At 48.9% G+C, this 19,496-nt stretch overlaps 1 protein-coding gene across 1 annotated transcript in view; it reads left to right on the top strand.

Annotated features, from left to right (window-relative positions):
* The first annotated feature begins 220 nt into the window (after positions 1-220).
* Positions 221-19,496, top strand: part of Scn11a (sodium voltage-gated channel alpha subunit 11) — a 72,745-nt gene continuing 53,469 nt past the window's right edge. Inside the window, exons 1-8 of the mRNA XM_055601600.1 lie at positions 221-249; positions 5,539-5,812; positions 10,481-10,599; positions 11,652-11,744; positions 13,568-13,696; positions 15,667-15,761; positions 18,096-18,269; positions 18,984-19,050. Of these exons, the coding sequence (XP_055457575.1) occupies positions 5,546-5,812; positions 10,481-10,599; positions 11,652-11,744; positions 13,568-13,696; positions 15,667-15,761; positions 18,096-18,269; positions 18,984-19,050 (944 nt within the window). The 5' untranslated portion in view covers positions 221-249; positions 5,539-5,545. The remainder of the gene's footprint in view (positions 250-5,538; positions 5,813-10,480; positions 10,600-11,651; positions 11,745-13,567; positions 13,697-15,666; positions 15,762-18,095; positions 18,270-18,983; positions 19,051-19,496) is intronic.

The following is a 19,496-nucleotide window of genomic DNA, read 5'->3' as shown; positions in this document are numbered from 1 at the left end:
TTTGGCTCTCTTCCCGCTTGCTTGTCCTCCTTGAGCTCCGCCCAGCTTCCCAGCTGCCCCTCCCAGAGCTCTAGCCCACTGCCAAGAGCAAGAATCTCTGGAGCCACACTGTGCCCTGTGCCTCCCTACCAGGAAGACGGGAAAGCCATCCAGGCTGGGGTGGGCCTGATCCTGTCCTTTCCAGCTGGGCCTTGTCCTTAGAGAGCCTCCTCTGTGTCAGGCTGGAGAGCAAGCCCCTTCGGAACCAAGGTACAGAGCAGGTAGGAGATGCATGCTCAGGGGACAGAGTTCACCAGTTGCTTCTCAGAGGGCCGGGGAGAAGGTGACACGAGGGACTGGCTGCTCTGATGGTGCTGGTCACCCTGGGGCTTTGATGTCAGCAGTTGGTGTTTTCTAGGCAAGGTATGCTTAAGCCTTATCTAAACCCGGGACGCTGGTACAAACCTTCCGGATAATTCTGGGTCTCCTGTGGACACTTAATCAGAAATTATCGTGTGGTTTCCTTGTTGAAGAGCTGATCTCGTGGTTGGCTTTGGCCACGGATCATGGTGTGAACTTCTGCTCACACTCACTTGCTCCCTGCTTTTCTTATAGAATTTGTTAACAGGGAGATGGTCTTCTTTCTGTTGTAACCTACATTAACAAACATGGCTTAGGTGTGCCCAAAGCTAAGGACTTGTTCAACCTATAATCCAACGTGGAGAAGGAGGCACGGTGGAGCCTGCGTGCCTCAGTGGATAGCTGAGGGTGAGCTGGTAGGGGCAGGGGATGCCTATGACAACTGTGAGCAGGAAGGTCCTGGGAGGCATGTCAAGAGGCAGCGAGGAGCCATGAACCTTGCTCAGCCCTGCTGCTGGCTTTCTCCCCTCGGTCGCCTCCTCCTGCCATCCTTGGGAACGAACAACTAGGAGGAACAGCAGGGCGGCTGAGAGCCTGAGACCTGGAAAGTGGTCAGCTGGGCTATAGGTTCTCTAGAACTTGCTCATAGGACACAGGCAAGGCTCTTGATTCCTCTATGTCCCAATGCCTTCTCCTGTCAAACTGCATTGTTTTAATGCCGCCTACCTTGTGGATGTCCAGAACTAATCCTTGGAGAGCTCAGCTTACAGCTCTTACTAACTCGTGAATGTCACTGTGACCTCTGGCTTTCTATTATATGGACAGGGTCCCCTCCAAAGCGTGCTTGGTGGGTGGTTGCAAATCTCTCATGGTTTTCCAGTCATTCTTCCTACTGGGGTTTTAAAGTGTGAGGGTCTGACCAGCCAGTTGCCTAGAGAGAAAATGTTGGGAGCCCTTCCTTGAGATGGCAGCAATGACATTTACCTTATGAGATTGTTATAAAGAGAGAGAGAGAGAGATATGGTGCATGTTACACACTCACAGGTTCACCTGGAACAGAACATGAAATGGTAGCCATGGCTGTTAAAGTGTTTGTAACATAGGACTCAGTGAGAAGATGACCAGGCACAAGTTTGTACAAGTGACAATGGCAGTCACGTATGTAAACCATGAGCATGAGGAGACTAAAGAAAAATATGCCAGCGCATCAATCCTGCATGTGTTCGGTGGCTGTGGCTTGCGGGAGATCATTTTCTTTTTGTGTTTTCTAAATGTTACTGAATGAATGGCTTTACTGGCTACAGCAGGAAATAGATGGCTCATTCAAATTGTGCATTTTGAGACTGTTTTATTAAAGTGGCTTTGTAAAGAGGTGCAGGCATGTCTCAGTGACAGACACATGGAATGGTGTAGTTCTTTGTCTGATAAGGATGGGGGACTGAGGCACCCTGGATCTGAAGGGGTAAGGGGAGGCAGGCAGGGCTGGAGAGAGAAACATGCAGATGACAAACTGCCAGTGTGGCTGATGGCTAGCACCAGAAAGAGAGCTGAGGACATTCCTGACCCCTCTCCATTCCTCTCAGGGTTACTTCTGAGCATGCTCACTGTCTAGACGTAACCAGAGTATAAGGGAGCCCAACCGTGGGCTAAATATGGGTCCCCTCAGGGTGCAGAGCAGAGCTCAGAGGATGAAGGTTGAGCTGGTGGTGCACCAAAGGTGCCAGCATGGTGGCCATGTGACTTTGATGCCTGCATGCTCTGACTCCCACTGTCTAGGACACACTTCTCTCTCCTCCTGGTCAGATAACTTCGCCTCTTGGAGCTGTGTTGGTATAATGTTTTTTTTTTTTTTAATGTATACACCTTACCCTTGTTCATTCAAATACTGATTTCTCCCCCACCCAACCCCCAACTCTCTGGTTTCAATCCTGATATTGCATTGTGATACTCATTCTAAGCATCCTGTCTCAACTCTTGTGTAAACAGTACAAAAATAAAGCAACTAGACACAATGTTGAGCAGGGAGGAGCCAGAGGACAGGAAAGAGGGGAGGAGCCAGAAGGCAGGAGAGGCATGGAAGGAGAAGGGGTGAGAGGAGAGGGAGGAGAGCAGAGCTGGAGGAGAGATCTTGGAGGACGTGGAGCATGAACCAGACCTAAGATTTCACAAAAAGCAAGTATAATGTGGGAAATCTAAATGTTGGGAAACTGAGGGCTTGGAGGTTTAGGAGGGAGTAAATATTGCCCAGCATTGTGTTCTAGGTTAACTAAAAATCCAGTCTCTGTGTGGTGATTTGGTTATACAGCTGTTTAAGATTAACAGCAAGCTTTACTAGAAGATAAACCAATAGTAAATATTAATAACCACTTACAACAGAGCTGCCCTCAGCCCTGTCTGCAGCCTCACCGTTAACAGTCCATTGATGTTTGAACGCCCAGTTTTCTTCACTTATCAAGTGTAAGCACGAGTTACTGAATTGTCTGTTAGCGAGATGTGGAACGGAGTTTCCTGGCAGTGACTTCTCCACATCCTCTGATTCTTCCTGTTCTGTCATTTGTATTTTTCTGTTCATCTGTTGTTTAATATTTTTATTAGTGCGTGTTGACTGCACAGAACAGTGGGCGTCACTGGTTCTTTCATATGTGCACATGATACCCTTGATCCATGACTCTCTCATCTTTCCCCCACTCCCTTCCTCTTCCTCAGTAGTCATCCTTTTATGTCTTTATCCCCTGCCCAGATCCACATATAAGAGAAAAAAGGTAAATATCTGTCGGAGTCTGGCTTGTCACAATGAATGCAGTAGTCTCCAGCTCAACCTGTCTTGCTGCAGACAACATGATTTCATTCTTATTTATTGTTGAACAACACATGTATATTTCATTTAAAGATATGCTTATTCATTGCTGAGCTTTGGGGTAGATTCCAGAAGCCGGATATTGTGAATGATGACCCAGTCACTGTGGGTGTGTAGGTATCTCTGCTGCCTGCTGTCTTTGGCTTGTTAGGGTATAAAGTGAGAAGTGTTGTGTCTGGTCCTTGTGGTAGTTCTGTTTTCACTGGAGCCTCCACAGTCATTTCCATGGTGAATTTCCCCTCCCACCAGCAGGATAAGTTTCCCTTCCCCCGCCTCCTCTACAGCCTTTGTTTTTGTTTTAAGTGATACTCCTTCTAATTGGGGTGAGATAAGATCTCTCTCTCTCTCTCTCTCTCTCTCTTTCTCTCTCTCACACACACCCCATTGGGGATTAAACGCCCCAAGCTTGCTAGGCAAACCCTCCACCGCTGAGGCTGAGGTGTATTCCCCAGCCTTTGACCGGCATTTCCTTGGTGGTGAAAGACAGTGAACATTTCCCCCTGTGTTAGTCGCTTGTGAGAGTCGGCTGTTATCCTTCCCCCGATTCTTGACTGGTTTACTTGTTCACTCGGTGTTTGGCTTCTTTATATCTGCTGCATACTAATCCTGTGTTGGATGAATGGCCAGGAAAGACTGTTTCCCGTTCTGTGGGCTGTTTGCGTGCTTTCTGTTGTTGCACACTTTTTAGTTTGACTGACAATCGCAGTCATCAGCTCTTCTCTGAGTGATTGGAGTCCCTCTTCTCCTTTGGTTCTTTGTTGCGTGTAGCTGTAATGTGGCATGGGGAGCTCTTATCTGAAGTGTGTAAACGCCTCCGACACCTACATGTCCACACATGCAGGGAAAAACATCTGGGAACAACATTTTGTTTTTGTTGTGTTTTCTTTGCTATTATTTCCCTGAGTAGTTTACTGTGTCTTTTGTCTATTTCTCAGTGTCTGTCAGCACAAAGATATGTAAATTCAGTCTTTGATTTTTGACTGAATATCATTGTAGCCCAGGCTGGCCTCAAACTTATGATGTATCCAAAATGATTCTGAACCCTAATCCTCTTGCCTCTGCTTCTAGAGTTCTTGCGTATTCTGTTTGTCCTTTCTTAGGTTTTTCTTTATTACTATCTGCTTGCTCTAGTTCACCCGTGTGCTCAAGTCCTGAAGTTCTGTCTTCTGCTTGAGCTAGTTCCCAGATGGAGCTTTCTATGCAGATGTTTTTACTGACTCAACGAACGTTTCATTTCCAAGGCGTACTTTTGCTTTTTTCAAAATGTCTATCTTTGTATTAAATTTCTCATTCATATCCCACTTTGTCCTTAACTTGTTCCACTATTTTCCTGCAATTTACTGATGTTTTAAAAACTAGTTTTTAATTCTCTACACAGCATTTCACCCATTGCAGTGTCTTGGGTCAGTTGCCAGGGAGTCTCTAACCCCTGAGCAGCCCTGCTGCCTTTCTTTGCTGTGTTTATTATACACCAGTGTTGGGACCAGCTGCTGTCTTGGGATGGATATGTGTTCTACTTTTTAAATTTTTTATTTTAAATTTATTAAATTCAAAATTTTATTTAAAATTTTAATTTTTTTTTGTTTTATATGTATGAGTGTTTTGTTACTTCTTTTGAGGCGACTAATGCATTTTCCATCAATATAAGCTGTGTTGGATACCCGAGGGTACTTCTTTTTCTGTGGGTCTCACAAGACTGTGTTATTATATCAGGTCAAATACGTATACCATGGTCAGTGTCTTTCATTGTCTGTAACTGCAGTTCTGGTCTCAGCAGCAATGTATATTTCAAAGGAGTATTGCCATGTGTGCTGCGGACGGTGCCAGGCGCCAGGCCCGTGGTCTTTTGTTCTTTCTCTCTGCTATTGCTGTAGGAGCAGGTCTCCTGGCCCTCAGACATGCTTGGAGTTTGCTCAACGTTCTTTTTTTAAATCTATCTATCTATATAGATTTCTCGTATTCTTTTAAAGTGTTGAGTGGAGGTGACTGTGCGTCTCTTGGGCCTGGAGAGATGGCTCAGTGGTTAAGCACTTGTTGCTTTTTCAGAGGACCAGCTTAAAATAGCTACACATAGGACCCTTTCTAAAGCATGAAAAGCATATGGAATACAAAGTCTGTCTGTCCCATCTGCCCCCTGTCAGTTCTATGCCCCAAGTTTCTACTGCACCCATGTGGTAGTTCTTTCTGGTCTACCCCACAGACAGTTGACAACTAAACCTTGTCACCTCAGAATCCATTTCTGTAGACCTCCAGGAGTCTATCCCGTGAGAGTGAACCCCAGGGCAAGCTGAGTTCTACCCCATCCTGAGAGCTCTGTTTCTGCTACATGTCTTTGTCCCAAGGGTGAAGATGGAGGACAGGTGCTACCCAGTCATTTTCCCAGACGAACGGAATTTCTGCCCCTTTACTTCCGACTCTCTGGCTGCTATAGAGAAGCGGATTGCCATCCGAAAGGAGAAGAAGAAGTCCAAAGACAAGGCGTCAACCGAGCCACAGCCGCGGCCTCAGCTTGACCTGAAGGCCTCCAGGAAGTTGCCTAAGCTTTACGGTGACATTCCCCGAGAGCTGGTAGCGAAGCCCCTGGAAGACCTGGACCCATTCTACAGAGACCACAAGGTACTTCCTCTTGGAGGTGGGGCAACCCAGCCCTGTGCTCACAGCTGCATTTCTGGTTCTCCAAATCCAGTCTCCAGTCTGTGGGAGGGCAGGCAGCACCTCTCCTCTTCTTTGCTGTCACCCCTGTCTTTGCAGCTCTGAGAACCAACTTGGACTCTTTCCTGCTTTCTCTAATTCGTGTGCTGGGAAGGAGATGAGGCTGGCTCTGCAGAAAGGTTAAAAGGTCAACCTAGGAAACAGTCCGAAAAGAGCAAGGCAGCCAGGGATGGGGCATCAGGCCACTGCTTGGGACTGGCTTCCCCACTCCAGACAAATGGCCACCCAGATCCTCACTTCCTGTCTCCAGAGTGGAAACAAACGTCTGCTCTCCCTACTTTAAGGCAGGACATGCTGTGGGAGCACTTTATAAACTGTCCATCATAGTGACCTCAGCCTTTAACAGCACTGTCAGAGGATGCCCGGTTCACGCTGTCTTAAACAACCTTAGGCAAAAGGCTCTCTGGGCTGCTAAGTGAGATTGGTGAAGGTCAGACTGATAATTGATAAAGAGTAGGCACTCAGCCAGTGACTGCTAAGACCATGTCAATCAAGCGGGCACATGTAAACTATACACAACCCCCACACGAACATATGAGGCCATCATGGCTTATCTATTACATGGAATTCTGTTCTTAATGTTTTGACAGTCATTTATGTATTTTGTGTATGTGCGCGTGTATGCATTTCCATGACACGTGTGTGGAGGTGGGAGTTGGTTCTCCCCTATCTGTGCACCCTGGGATCAACCTCACGGTGTCAGGCTCGGCAAGCATCTTTACTGCTGATCCATGTCACCTTGCCTATATGTAACTCTTCTTTTTATTTATGTGCATGGGTGTTTTGTTGGTATATGTGTCCATGTGTGTGCAGTGCCCACCGAGGCCAGAGGAGGGGGTGAGATCCCCTGGAGCTGGAGTTAGAGATGGTTGTGGGGTGCCATGTGGGGGCTGGCAATTGAACTAAGTCCTTTGGAATAGCAGCCGCTGACTTGAGAATGGGGGAGTCTGATTTGGGGCTCTCCTTGGCTCTGTGAAGGCCTGGGCTGTGGGGCCATGCTCCCAAGAAGATTCCCTTTTTCCAAAGGCTCAGAAGACCTTGTTGTCATCATTTGTATGGTTCAGCAGAGGATTGAACCCTACCTCACCAGACCGAGGCTGGGCGCTTGGGGAAATGTTTAGTATGATGACAGTGATGTTAAGAGCATCTTTTGCTGAGAGCAATGGAAACCTGACCTCTCAAAGAGTGGGTACCTGGGTGCATGCCCTTTGTCTTACTTAGGGGTTCCATTGCTGTGAAGAGACACCATGACCATGACAACTCTTATAAAAGAAAATATTTAATTGTGGCTGGCTTACAGTTTCAGAGTTTAGTCCATTATCGTCATGGCAGGAAACATGGTGACACGCAGACAGACGTGGCGCTGGAGGGAGAACTGAGAGGTCTGTGTCTTCATTCACAGGCAGCAGGAAGAGACTGTGTGCCACACTGGGCATAGCCTGAGCATAGGAGACTCAAAGTCCACCCCCAGACCTCAAAGTGACACGCTTCCTCCAACCAGACCACACCTACTCCAACAAGGCCACACCTCCTAGTAGTGTCCCTCCTTATGGGCCAAGCCTTCAAACACTTGAGTCTATGGGGGCCATTTCTAGTCAAACCACCACACCCTTAAAATGGGGATACCAGAGCTGCCAGACCAAATGGAGATGGGCCATTAGAGGAAATCAAGCGTATATGTTGAAGAGACAGAGAGATGAAGGAGAAGAAACATTCTTCATTTCTCCTTTCCTTATGTTCCAGAATCTCAGCACCAGTTGTCAGAATCTCAGAGGGCCGGTTGTCAGAGGAGAGCTGGTTGGGAGAATTCTCTCTGCCTCTGGGCTGGGTAGGAAGCCCATAGGACAGGCAACAGCTTTGGGAGCTGCAGACTTCTGGAGGGCAGGCCCTGGTTTCCGGCCACCACTCCTTTGCCTGGGCTCCTTTGAACTGGAAGGCAAGAGTTCTTTAGTTCTTGGCAACTTAGCTCCCCTCCCCCTCCCTCCATTAGAGGCTCCTACAGGGGAAAGAGGGGGAAATGTGTCAATAAGCAGGTAGGAGGAGCTGATCCCTGTCCTTCTAGTCATTAAAGCCCTAGCAAGTGTTGTCAAATGCGCCATTAGCTGAAATATTTAAAGCCACGTGAGGAAGTGCCAGCAGGGCCACAATGCACAGGGGCAGAACCGTACTGTTTCCCTGGGGGGGTGACCCTCCCACCCTGTCATCGGGAGTGACCCTCCTGCCCTCAATGAGGAGATCATTCCCTGCCCTGAAATGGTCCCTTTACTCAAAGGAAAGGCACAGAGCCCTCCTGACGAGTCTTGCACTCACAGGCTCCCAGCACTGAAGGAACCCCATGACCCATTTAATCTTGTGTAAGGCAAGACAGACAGACAGACGCGTTGGCCGTACATTCCCTTGCACACAGATGGCTTCCAGATCAGTGTGTCCAGCAACAAGCTGAGGGGAAGGAGGTGGCTAGAGTGTCCGTTGGAGAGCCAGTGCTGACCTTGCTCTTCTGTGGGGCGGGCATCCTGGTCTGTTCTTCTCATCTGAGAACATGCTAAACCAAAAGGTCAAGCGGGCTTTCTCCTAACTCCAGAGGAGTGAGGGGATGGGGCAGGAATGGGCATCTCTCTGCGAAGGCTTTTGTGATTGTCAGCCACAGTCAGAACAGCTAGGAGCACAGATCTGCTGCTAAATGGAAAAAAGAGTTTGGGGCAGAAGCTACGAGTGACAAGCAGCTGTCCAGAGCTGCTTTGCTCCCAGAGCTGGGGGACACATGTCAGGAAGAATTGGGCACAGTATGTGTGCTGGTTACTCCTTTGTCACCTTGACACAAGCCAGGTCACCTGTGAGGAGGAAGAATTAGCTGAGAAAATGCCTCTCTCAGCTTGGCCTTGAGGCGGGCCTACAGGGCATTTTCTTGATTAATGATTGATGTGGGAGGACATAGCCCACTGTGGGAGGAGCCACGCCGGGCTGGTGGTCCTCGGTGCTATAAGAAATTGAACTGAGCAAGCCATGGGGAACAAGCCAGCAAACAGCACTCTTCCATGGCTTCAGCTTCAGTTCCTGCCTCCAGGTTCCCGTCTGGAGTGTCTGCCCTGACTTCCTGTCACTGGACTGTGACTAGGATGTGTGAGCCAAGTAAATCCTTTACTCCCAAGTTGCTTTTGGCAATGAGCTTTATCTCAGAAAGGAAACGAAGACAGCTCACTGGGCCCGTTAGAGTCAGGAACTCGTCTTTTGGCAGTGCTGTCTTGTGTCTAGGGTCTGGGACTTACCCACTAATGGCCAGTAGAGCCCCGAATGCTGACAGATGGCAAAACCTCACTCATAAGAGTGGTCCTTGTTTTGAGCCTTGCGCACTTATGACACGTGATACTTGTGCTCAACAGTGATGTGAGTGTGTTATACCTTACAGTCCTTAGGAGAGGACCACAAGTAGAGTTGCCTTGTTTGTGTCGGGGGATGAGAGGCAGGGGCTTTGTGTGTTGGTTACCCGCCTTGCGGTTATGATCAGACACCTGACATGAGACAGCTTATTGGAGGAAGAGCTCGTTTTGATGGACACGTTGAGGGGCTGCAGCCTGTGAGGTCAAGAGCGTGAGGTGGCTGCTCACGTCGCATGCACAGTCAGGAGGCAGGAGGTAAAGGCTGGTGCTCTGCTCCCTGTCCGTTCTGGTGCTCTGCTCCGTCTGTTCTGGTGCTCTGCTCCCTGTCCGTTCTGTACTCAGTCAGGATCCCAGGCCAATGGATGGTGTCACCTGCATTTAGGATGGGCTTTCCACCTGAATTAGCACAGTCTCAAAAGTCATTCCCAGAGCTGCACAGAAAACAGTCATTAAACACCACACTAGGACACACCTGGTGATTTTTCCCTGGAAGAGTCTACATTTGTCTAATCAGTCAGTGTGTGTGTGTGTGTGTGTGTGTGTGTGTGTGTGTGTGTCTGTCTGTCTGTCTAGCACATGCGTGGAGGTCAGAGGACGGCTTACAGGGATCATTTCTCTCCTACTGTCACGTGGGTCCTCAGGATCAAACTCCAGTCTCCAGACTTGACGGCAAGCACCTTCATCTGTTGAGCTCTCTCACCAGCCCCTGAAGTATTTTCAAGGTCAGAAACAGATTGCTTAATTCATTAAAGCTGCTCAGACCTGCTGCACAACCATAGACTCTCTTTGGATCGTAAGACAGATTACCAAAAGTTCTTTGAGAATGGATACCTACCACGTAGGCCCCTTGTAGTCCTGTCTCCTCTTACACACACTGTGAAGTTCGGCATCAAAGGCCCTCAGAGGTCCTCGGCATCAAAGCCCAGATATGGCTCCACAGCCTGCTTTCTGGGCCGTCAAGGCCATGCTCTCCAGCGTGCGCTGTAATGTAGTCAGCCCACAGCACAGTATCTTGAAGTCAAGACCACGCCACTGGAGAGGCTGGAGTCACGGGGTAGCCGGTCAGGATTCTGCCATCAGAAACTGTAGTTATCAGTCAGGGCTTGAGACGTGCCTCCCTAGAACTTTCTCTAAATGGGTCTTGAGGAATGCTTTTTGCTGGTTTGTTCATTTTTGTGTTGTGATTTATTCGCAGACATTCATGGTGTTGAACAAGAAGAGAACAATATATCGCTTCAGTGCCAAGCGGGCCTTGTTCATTCTGGGGCCTTTTAATCCCGTCAGGAGCTTAATGATTCGGATCTCTGTGCATTCATATCCTTTCCCTAAGTCAAACCCCGGGGGCCCATGGTGTACTATTCTTATTCCCATTATTAATTTGAGCCAGGGTCTCATAGCTCAGGCTGTCCCTGTGTAGCAGAGGATGGCCTTCAACGTTTGACCTTCCCCCCGTACCTCCCAAGTTCTGGGACGGCAGGAGCACACCTCCACACACAAGCTATGCAGTGGTGGGGAGCGAACACGGGGCTTCAAGGTGCAAGGCAAGCACTCTATCACATCCGGTTTTAGTGGAAGCAAATAGTCATTGTCAGAGTGCTGCTGGGGTGTCGGATGGTGTGTGGGTGAGCAGCCCAGCAACCTGGCTTCAGGAGACATGCCCACAGGCATTTGATTCTCAGTGAACCCAGAAGAGGCTGGGCACTTTAGACCCATGAGAGGGAAGGCCGTGTGGACCAGCGATTATGGGTATCCAGGTCGGATCCCTGGAAACAGGGTCTGTGGCAGGGACTCTTGCTGAAGCGGTTTGGTAAGAGCTCTCCAGAGAAGGGAGGATGGAAGCAGGCCAGCAAAGGGGAAGGGCCGAGCAGGCTGCGGGTGTGCTCAGTGGTGGAGTGCCGGCTTATCATGCAGGATGCTCTGGGGCGTGCCCTCCGTACTGCTGGGGCTCAGGATGAGGATGAGCCAGGCAGGGCTGCGGTCTCAGCTAAGCCAGCACTAGCCGGACTCTCTGGGGGGTTCCTAGATCACATGGCACCTGGGTCTCAGGCAGTCCAGGCTGGCCCCAGACTCTCTGTCATCACCCAAGGATGACATAGGACTACTGATGCTATGGCTTCTCCTCCCGGGGCTGGGATTGCAGGGTGAGCTGCCAGGTGTGTGGAAGGGGAGAGCAGCTCTTCCTGCTGTTCAGCAGGGAACCTTCTGCAGAGGTGGGGTAGCACTGAATTGTCTGCAGCCACCTCTCACAGGGAATAGACGCGCCTGTGTGCAAGCAGCTCAGAGGTCCCCATCACAATGGCGGCCTCCGTGGCCATCCTGCAGGAAGGAGCCTCCTGCGCTGTATGTGCCTTAATTGGTGCCGTCACGGTCTTTAGCATGTTCATCATCTGCACGGTGATCATCAACTGTATGTTCATGGCTAATTCTTCGGACAGAAGTCAGGACCCCAACATTTCCGAGTGAGTACTGTCCCTGCATCCACACAGAGTACTGTCAGAGTACTGTCCCTGAAGTCTTCTTTCCCTAAGCTCACGGCATGAAGCCCGAGGTCCCATCCCCACCACTACATGAACTGGGCACGGTGGTGCATGCCGCGGTCCCAGCACTCAGGAGGTAAGGCTGCAGGGTCAGAAGTTCCAGGCCACCCTCAGATACTGAAGGCCAGGCCAGCCTTGGGCACCCTCAGATACTGAAGGCCAGGCCAGCCTTGGCTACTGTAAAATCCTCAAAAGGACAAAAGTAGCTTGAAAGAATGTTTTAAGTGGGTGTTGAGCTGGGGATGGGGGTGGGTCTCACTTCCCCAAAATAAATGCTGCCAGAGTCAATTTTCCTTTTGTAGATTAAAAAACAACAACAGCAGCAGCAGCAGCACCTGTATTCAGAAGAATTAAAATATTTGTAGCAAACAGCACATATAAACTTTTCTTTCATCATCATCATCATCACTAATAGTCTGGTAACATCACACATGAATTTTGCATCATAGGCCTCACCTCTGTGCACAAACATTTTTGTGTCTGGATTTTAAATGGCTTTCTGTGTGCTCACATAGGTTTTATAAGGATATTTTACTTGGTAAACCATAATTACTCAAAGGGTTTACTTCAGTATTGTCGAGGTAGCACCCTCTCAGCCATCTTCTTGTATAAATCTACTTTTAGATCATTATTTTTCTTAGGGTAGAGGATTAGAAATGGCTTTCCTGGATCGAATATATATTATAATGCTTTTAAGTACACATTCATATGCTAAAAATAGTTTCTGAAAGGTTTGCATCAGTTTTTCTTTTTTTTTTTTTTTTCTGCCACCATCAGCTCAGGAACCAATCAAATCACATTTTATGATCAGAAATTTCTGTGGTTGAAACGTTTACCTTCGTACCCAGGCCAGTAACTCAGGAGGTAGAGCAGGACCATCGTGAATTTGAGAGAAGCCTGGACTTCACAGTGAGGCCTGATCTAAAAAATGTGTTTAAAAATATGCATATTTCCTGGGGGCTGGAGAGAAGACAGTGCCGGGAAAAACACTCGCTGTGTTTGAAGGAGCTGGTTCATCTCCTGGCACCCACACTGGATGGATCCCAACCTCTTAGAGTTCCAGCACTAGGGGATCTGGTGCCCTCTTCTGGCCTCTGTGTGCACCTGCACTCATGTGCATCCCCCATATACCCAAATTAAATAAACATAAAGCTTTAAAAATACTTCTTTATGTGGAGCTTGACAGCACATGTCGGAAGCAGAGGCAGGAGGATTGTGAGTTCAAGGCCAGTCTTGGTCACATAGTGAGATTATGGAAATTTTTTTTTTCCAAATATTTCAGCTTTCTTAACAGTCTTTGTGGGGTACCTCATTTTCTCTCTTTTACTTGCAACTCTTATTTTTGTACATTTAGACTATTTTATTTTTATTTATATATTTTATGTGTATGGCTGTTTTGTTTTATGTGTGTCTGTGGACCACATGGATGCCAGACGAGGGCACTGGGTTTTCCAAAATTAGAGTTACAGAAACATGCCAGACCCCATGTGGCTGCTGGGAACTGAACTCTGGTCCTCGGGATGAACAAGTTCTCTTAGTCACTGAGCCACTTTCCCGGACCTCTGACCCTCCTGCTTCTATTGCATCCTGACGGTGCTGGGACTACAGGAGGTGCTGGGGCTCACACTCAGGGCTTCAGCATGTTGCGCAAACACTGCACCCGGGGAGGCCATCCCCACTGCGGCTCCTTCCTTTCCCCATCGTTTATCACATCCCTTCTTTCTGTGAATGATTTTTTTTTGTAGATACATCTTCACTGGGATTTATATTTTAGAAGCTGTGATTAAAATCTTGGCAAGAGGCTTTATCCTGGATGAGTTTTCCTTCCTCCGAGATCCGTGGAACTGGCTGGACTTCATTGTCATTGGAACAGCGTAAGACTGTTAAGACTTTTGTGGGAGATACTTGGGGCAGGAAGGGAGTCCCTTTGTTTCCTTCAGAGTGCTGTGTGGAGCCACAAGAATGGCTGAGGTGGCTGCTGGTCAGAGGCCTCCAGGCATGCACCCATCCCTCACATTTTCACCCATCCACTGACCAGCTGTGGCCTCTTACAGAGAGGCTCTGTGAGCACAGGTCTGTGAAAACAAGACACAGAACAACAGAAGAGCACAGCCCTCACCATCATGAGGCTCAGAGTTCAGGGGAAAGAGTGGACTAGTGATGGTCACAATACAGTTGCCAGGTTACCAGGATAGGGGCTGCACCTATGGGTGTCAGAGCCTGTAGGGAGAACCAAGGGCTCTGGCAAGTGTCTTTGGCTACTAGGAGATCACAAAAACTTTCCTAGTTTGGGCTTTTATGTTTAATTTTGAGTTGATTGCTGCATATGGCATGAGGTGATTTCCCACCTGCAGCTTTTGTGTTAAAGTCCATGGTCCAGTGGTGTGTGTGTGTGTGTGTGTGTGTGTGTGTGTGTGTGTGTGGTGTGGTTAGGGGACAACGAATGGCAAATGGCTGTATTGGTAAGATGTGGGCAATCACAAAAGGTCTTGAAAACCAAGGCCAGGAGTTCATTCAGTCTGTATGCTGATGGAAAGAGGTAGGAAGCTGTGAGAATGAGACCTGTGGGGTTTGTTCGAAGTTTTTTGAGACATTTTTTAAAATATGCACACAGGTGTGGACATGTGGAAGCTGGAGACTGCCGTCAGAGCCAGCCACATGCTCTTCTGTGTTGGTCACTCAGGCAGGGCCTCTCAGTCAAACCGGAGCTCACCGATGGGGCTACTGTGCCTAGCCAGCTTGCCCTGGGGTCCCCTGCTTCTGCCTTCCGAGGCTGGGGTTACAGGCAAGCAGCCACACCCACCCAACAATTCCCTGAGTTCTGGAGATCCAGACTCTGGACCTCAGGCAGGCAGGGAAAGCACCCTAACCACCTCCCCACCTCCCCGAACCTCCCACCCCACCCGACTTTTCGTTACTGTGGAGGTCAGGGTCAGCTCCTGAGAGTCTGCCCTTGTCTTCCATCTGGTTGAGGCAGGGCCTGTCTGTTCCTTCTGCGCGGCACCTTCCCGGCAACCTGGTCTGATGATCCCGTATTGCCTAGGAGTGCTGGGATTGCAGAAGTGTGCCACTGCATGTGGCCTTTTCTGTGGGTTCTGGGCGCTGAACTCAGGTTGCCGGGCTTGAACGGCTGGTACCTTTACCCACCAAGCCACAGCCCCACCCTCTGTGGTCCATTTTTACTTAGTTGTGGGTGAGTCAAGGTGAGTGCTGAAATTCTTCCTGATGGAAATACACAGGTTTTTTTTTATTATTAATTTATATTTAGCCTGTATTCTTAATTTAATAAACCTGGATGATGAAGTCAATAAAATACATCAAGCCAGCATATCAATGGTCCACTGAAAAATAGTCATGCCAGGCTTTGTGGTTAGCACCTGGCATGAGTTTGCTCCTTTCAGCCACAAGCGTCACTAGAGGCTATTCATCTCAGAGTTTTACATTGCAGGTCGCCCCTCACATGCTCCTAGCCAATGAAGAAGTGACAAGGTGATTAAGAGCATGGGTTTCAGGGCTCAGGGATGCCTAAGTTGCTAAATGCTTGCTATGCAAGTAAAAGGCTCCTAAGGTAGGCCCCAGCACCCACAGAAGAGTGGCTGGCTGTGCTGGCCTGTAATACCAGCTCTCCTGAGGCAGACAGAACGACGCCTGGATGCCCGAGGCTTGCCACTGGATAGTTCAGCCCCGTTAGTAAGCCCTGGGCTCAGTGAAAGACCCTGCCTCAAAGGTGTAAGGTGGACAGGGATTGAAGAAGACACGTGCTGCCCATCTCTGGCCTCCGTGGAGATGTGCGGTAGCTGAGGCACTGAGCAGCCATGGGCTCTCCCTGTATTTTGTCTCCTAGGATCGCGACTTGTTTCCCAGACACCAAGGTCAATCTTTCGGCTCTTCGCACCTTCCGAGTGTTCAGAGCTCTGAAGGCCATTTCCGTGGTCTCAGGTAAGCCCCTGGCTCTTAGCTAAGATGTCCTCTGACGTTAAGACATTTCCTAACAGGGTTGGAGAGGCGGTGCCATGCTTAGGCGCTCTTACTGCTTTCCCAGAGGAACTGGCTTCGGCTCCAAGCATCCCCATGGGGTGGTTCACAGCCTGCTTTTGCTATTGTGGTGACACCACCGTAGAAATGGGTGTTCAGATGTCTCTCCTGCGTGTTGGCTTCAGGTATATGTCCATCCAGGAGTGGCATAGCAGTGGTGGTTCTATGCTTAGATTCTTCACGTTGTTGTCCACAGTGTCTGCAATAACTTATATCTCACCAGCAATGGACAAGGATTCCTCTCCCTCCACACGTTAGCGGATCCTCTTGACTCTTTCCCCCTCTCCTTCCCTCCCTTTTTTTAACCTCTGCCCTTCCCTTCCCATTTCTTCTCTTCCTCCACCATTCCTCCCCCTGTCTCCCTCCTTCCCTCCCTCCAAGCCAGCACTCCTTTAGCTGGAATCAGAAGCAAAACCTCCAGCCCGTGAGTCATATACTGATGTATTTATTCATGTCCCCTCAAGAAAGTTCTTTTCTCTCAGTGAATTTTCAACTTGCATTTTCCTTATGGCTAAGGACGCTGAGCATTTCCTCATACATGAACTGGCCAGGAACCAGGCGCATCCGAGAGAACCCGGCCTGTGCTGCTCCTTTGAGGTGGCACTTGTGGGCACTGGGATTTCCCTTCAGTTCCCTAGAGCATTAATGCAATTGGAATTCAGACACAGCCAGTTACCAAATTCACTTCTCACGCTGACTGTCTAAGGAGAAGGGATTTAAAGAAAAAAAGAAAATTTTGTTTTGAGAAAAAGAGCTTGATAACCTGAAAATTTTCCATTTTTCTTCCATTTAAAGCTGTTCCAAATCGTTCTATGACAGTGTTATTTTTAAAGTGTGATTCAAAAAAAATTAAAATACATTTAATTTTTAAAAACATTTCTCATTTTAGGACAGTGAGTTCTACACAGAGAAACCCTGTCTCAAATAAACAGTAAATAAATAAACAAATAAATGTTTCTTATTTTTGCTGAATTCATTTGCTCCCTTACTCGTGGCTGGTTTTATTGGTTTTTTTGTTTGTTTGTTTTGTTGGTTTATTGGTTTGCTCTTGCAGCTTCCCCGCCCTGTTTCCCTGCCGTGTGGAGCTGGCAGGATCTGTTCCTGTCCTATAAGCTACTTCTCTGCTTTGGAGGTTGTTCCTTTACTCCTATTCTTGGAACTGTCTCCTGAGCCTTTGGCATTTTCCCCGGGTGTCATTGCCTATGCTTGCATCAGGAATTATTTCTCCCCTGTTTCTCTGACACATTCAGAGATTCAGGTCTTACAGTAAGGCCTCTAATCCATTTTGAATAGACTTCTGTGCAGAAGTGCAAATTGAATTTTGATGGCTGTATGTGGACCTGCAGTTTCCTCAGCATCATTTGTTGAAGAGATATTCCTTATCTGATGTTTGTCTTCAACACATTGTCAGCAGTGAGGTGGCTGTGCCACGTGGAGTTATTCCCAGGCCTGGATCCTGCCTCGTTGGTACCGGCACCTCCTCTGGCTGCTTTTGTCACTATGACTCTGTGATTTGAGATCAAGTGTAGTGATCCCCACAGCCTGCGCTCTTTCCACACAGGACTGATTGCTTTGGCTGTTTGGGCTCTTTGGTGCTTGCACAGGAATCCCGGGACTCAGTGGTGTCGTGTTTATAGCTTGGCATCTGCAGGGATAAGGGGGATTTAGGATCTACGCCAGACAGCTCAGCATGGGCAGGAATCTTTAAACGCCCGCCACAACTCAGGGCTTTCCCTAGCCTTTGCTTGAAGACCCAGTCTGCACCATTCTCTAGGGTGTCTCAAGATGATCTCATTCGGATCCTTGGTATCTTTGCCACGGATGTAGCACAGGCTTAGTAATTCTTCTCCAGTGAATTGGTGGATGTCAAGGAAACGCCTCATCATGGCTGGCGGTCTGGGACACGCCCATTGTTTACATTTAGACACCCCCACCCCAGCATGCACCTCTGCTCCCACAGCGGAGCTGTGCTTCACAACCCTCCCTGTCCCCTGACAGTTGTCAGTAATTACCAAGCGTTAAATGCAAGTCCCTGTCATTCTCTGATGTGGGCTTCCTGTGACCCCGGCTGTCTGATGTGATTCCCCTCACTGACTGCTCGGAGCAGCTCTGGGCAAGGCAGGCCAAGGGCAAGGTGCAGACCCAGGGCTCGCTGCTGTGATGATGGCATCTTAGGCTAGGAGCACCGGTCAGTTCTCCTCAGCCTGCCAGACCTCCTGAGGGGCGCTTCTCCCCCAGGTCTGAAGGTTATCGTCGGGGCTCTGCTGCGCTCTGTGAAGAAGCTGGTGGATGTGATGATCCTCACTCTCTTTTGCCTCAGCATCTTTGCCCTGGTTGGTCAGCAACTCTTCATGGGGATTCTGAGCCAGAAATGTGTTAAGCTCAATTGTGGCCCTAACCCTACATCCAACGGTAAGTTCCCGCCATTGACGCTTTGGTCTGTGCTCGATTGGCTCCCATCTACTCCCTGCTCCTGCTGCCCGGTTACTTTGTCATTAGGAGAAAGGCCTGACTGTCCACTCCCCCACTCCCCCACTCCCCCCACCCACACACTCACTCACACATGCACACCTTGTAGAGAATCACCTCATCATTAGTTCGGAGCCACGTCCACAGAGCAGCAACTGCTTCCTTCCCTGACATTTAGACCTCAGCCCACTGACTGGTCATGGTTTTCAGAGTGAGTTCAGAATTGCCTGGCTTTGGCCAAAGGGAAGCAGAAACTCCCGAGACCCCTCCCTCCTCTCAAGACTTGTTATTCTTATCCAGTGATTCTCCTGTGCTCACCCTCCCTGAGCTCAGCCCTCGGCCCTCAGCCCAGTGAGGTGAGTCCCGAACCTCATGGTTGTGTTCTATTCATATGGGTTGTAGTTGAGTCCTTTTCAGCTCTCCTCGGGGCTGGCCCCTGCTCCACCTGGGGTGAGGTCCATGTTTCTCCTGTCCTCCTGTTTCTCCTTCCTTCCTTCCTTTCTTCCTCCTCTCGCCCTAAGGCTCCACCCCTCTCTGGGTGTCCACATGGATCATTTCAGAGGATTAAAAACAGCTGCTCAAGAAACAGTCTGCCACGTTTGCTCTTCTTTGTCATGTTCTTTTTTAAAACCTGCGTCTCTAACCTTCTTCTCCTAGAGGACTGCTTTGTGAAGGAAAATAAAAGCAACGACTTCAAGATGTGTGGCACCTGGTTCGGCAGCAGGTAAGAGGTCTACGTTGTTCCTCCCGCCAAACGCTGCAAGACCTTTGGCATATGTGCAGATCGTGTTCATGACTAGTGCGGTGATGAGGGTTCCCAGTGGTGAGTTTCCTGTGTCTCCTGTTTTGTTTTACTCTAGTCTCCATTTATGTTAAATATTTTATTCATCTTGACGTATGTGGGTGCTTCACCTGCGTGTATGTGTACCCTGTGAATGCAGTACCTAGGAAGGCCAGAAGAGGGCGTGAGGCCCCCCTGGGCTGCAGTTACAGGTGGCTGTGTGTGGCTGTGTGGGTGCTGGGAATGGAAGCCAGTGCTCTTCCCGGGCTCCTAACTTTTGCCTTTAAAAGACAAAGTCTCATTCCATACCTTTCAAACAGAGGCTCCTCCTGTCTCAGCCTCTCAAATAGTGGGACTACAGGCCTGCGCTGCTGTGCCTGGCTTCCACA

This window comes from Psammomys obesus, unplaced genomic scaffold (genome assembly GCF_907164565.1).
Source record: "Psammomys obesus unplaced genomic scaffold, mPsaObe1.curated_primary_1811, whole genome shotgun sequence".
In the NCBI taxonomy this organism is placed as follows: Eukaryota; Metazoa; Chordata; class Mammalia; order Rodentia; family Muridae; genus Psammomys; species Psammomys obesus.
This window is presented reverse-complemented; position numbering and strand designations above follow the sequence as displayed.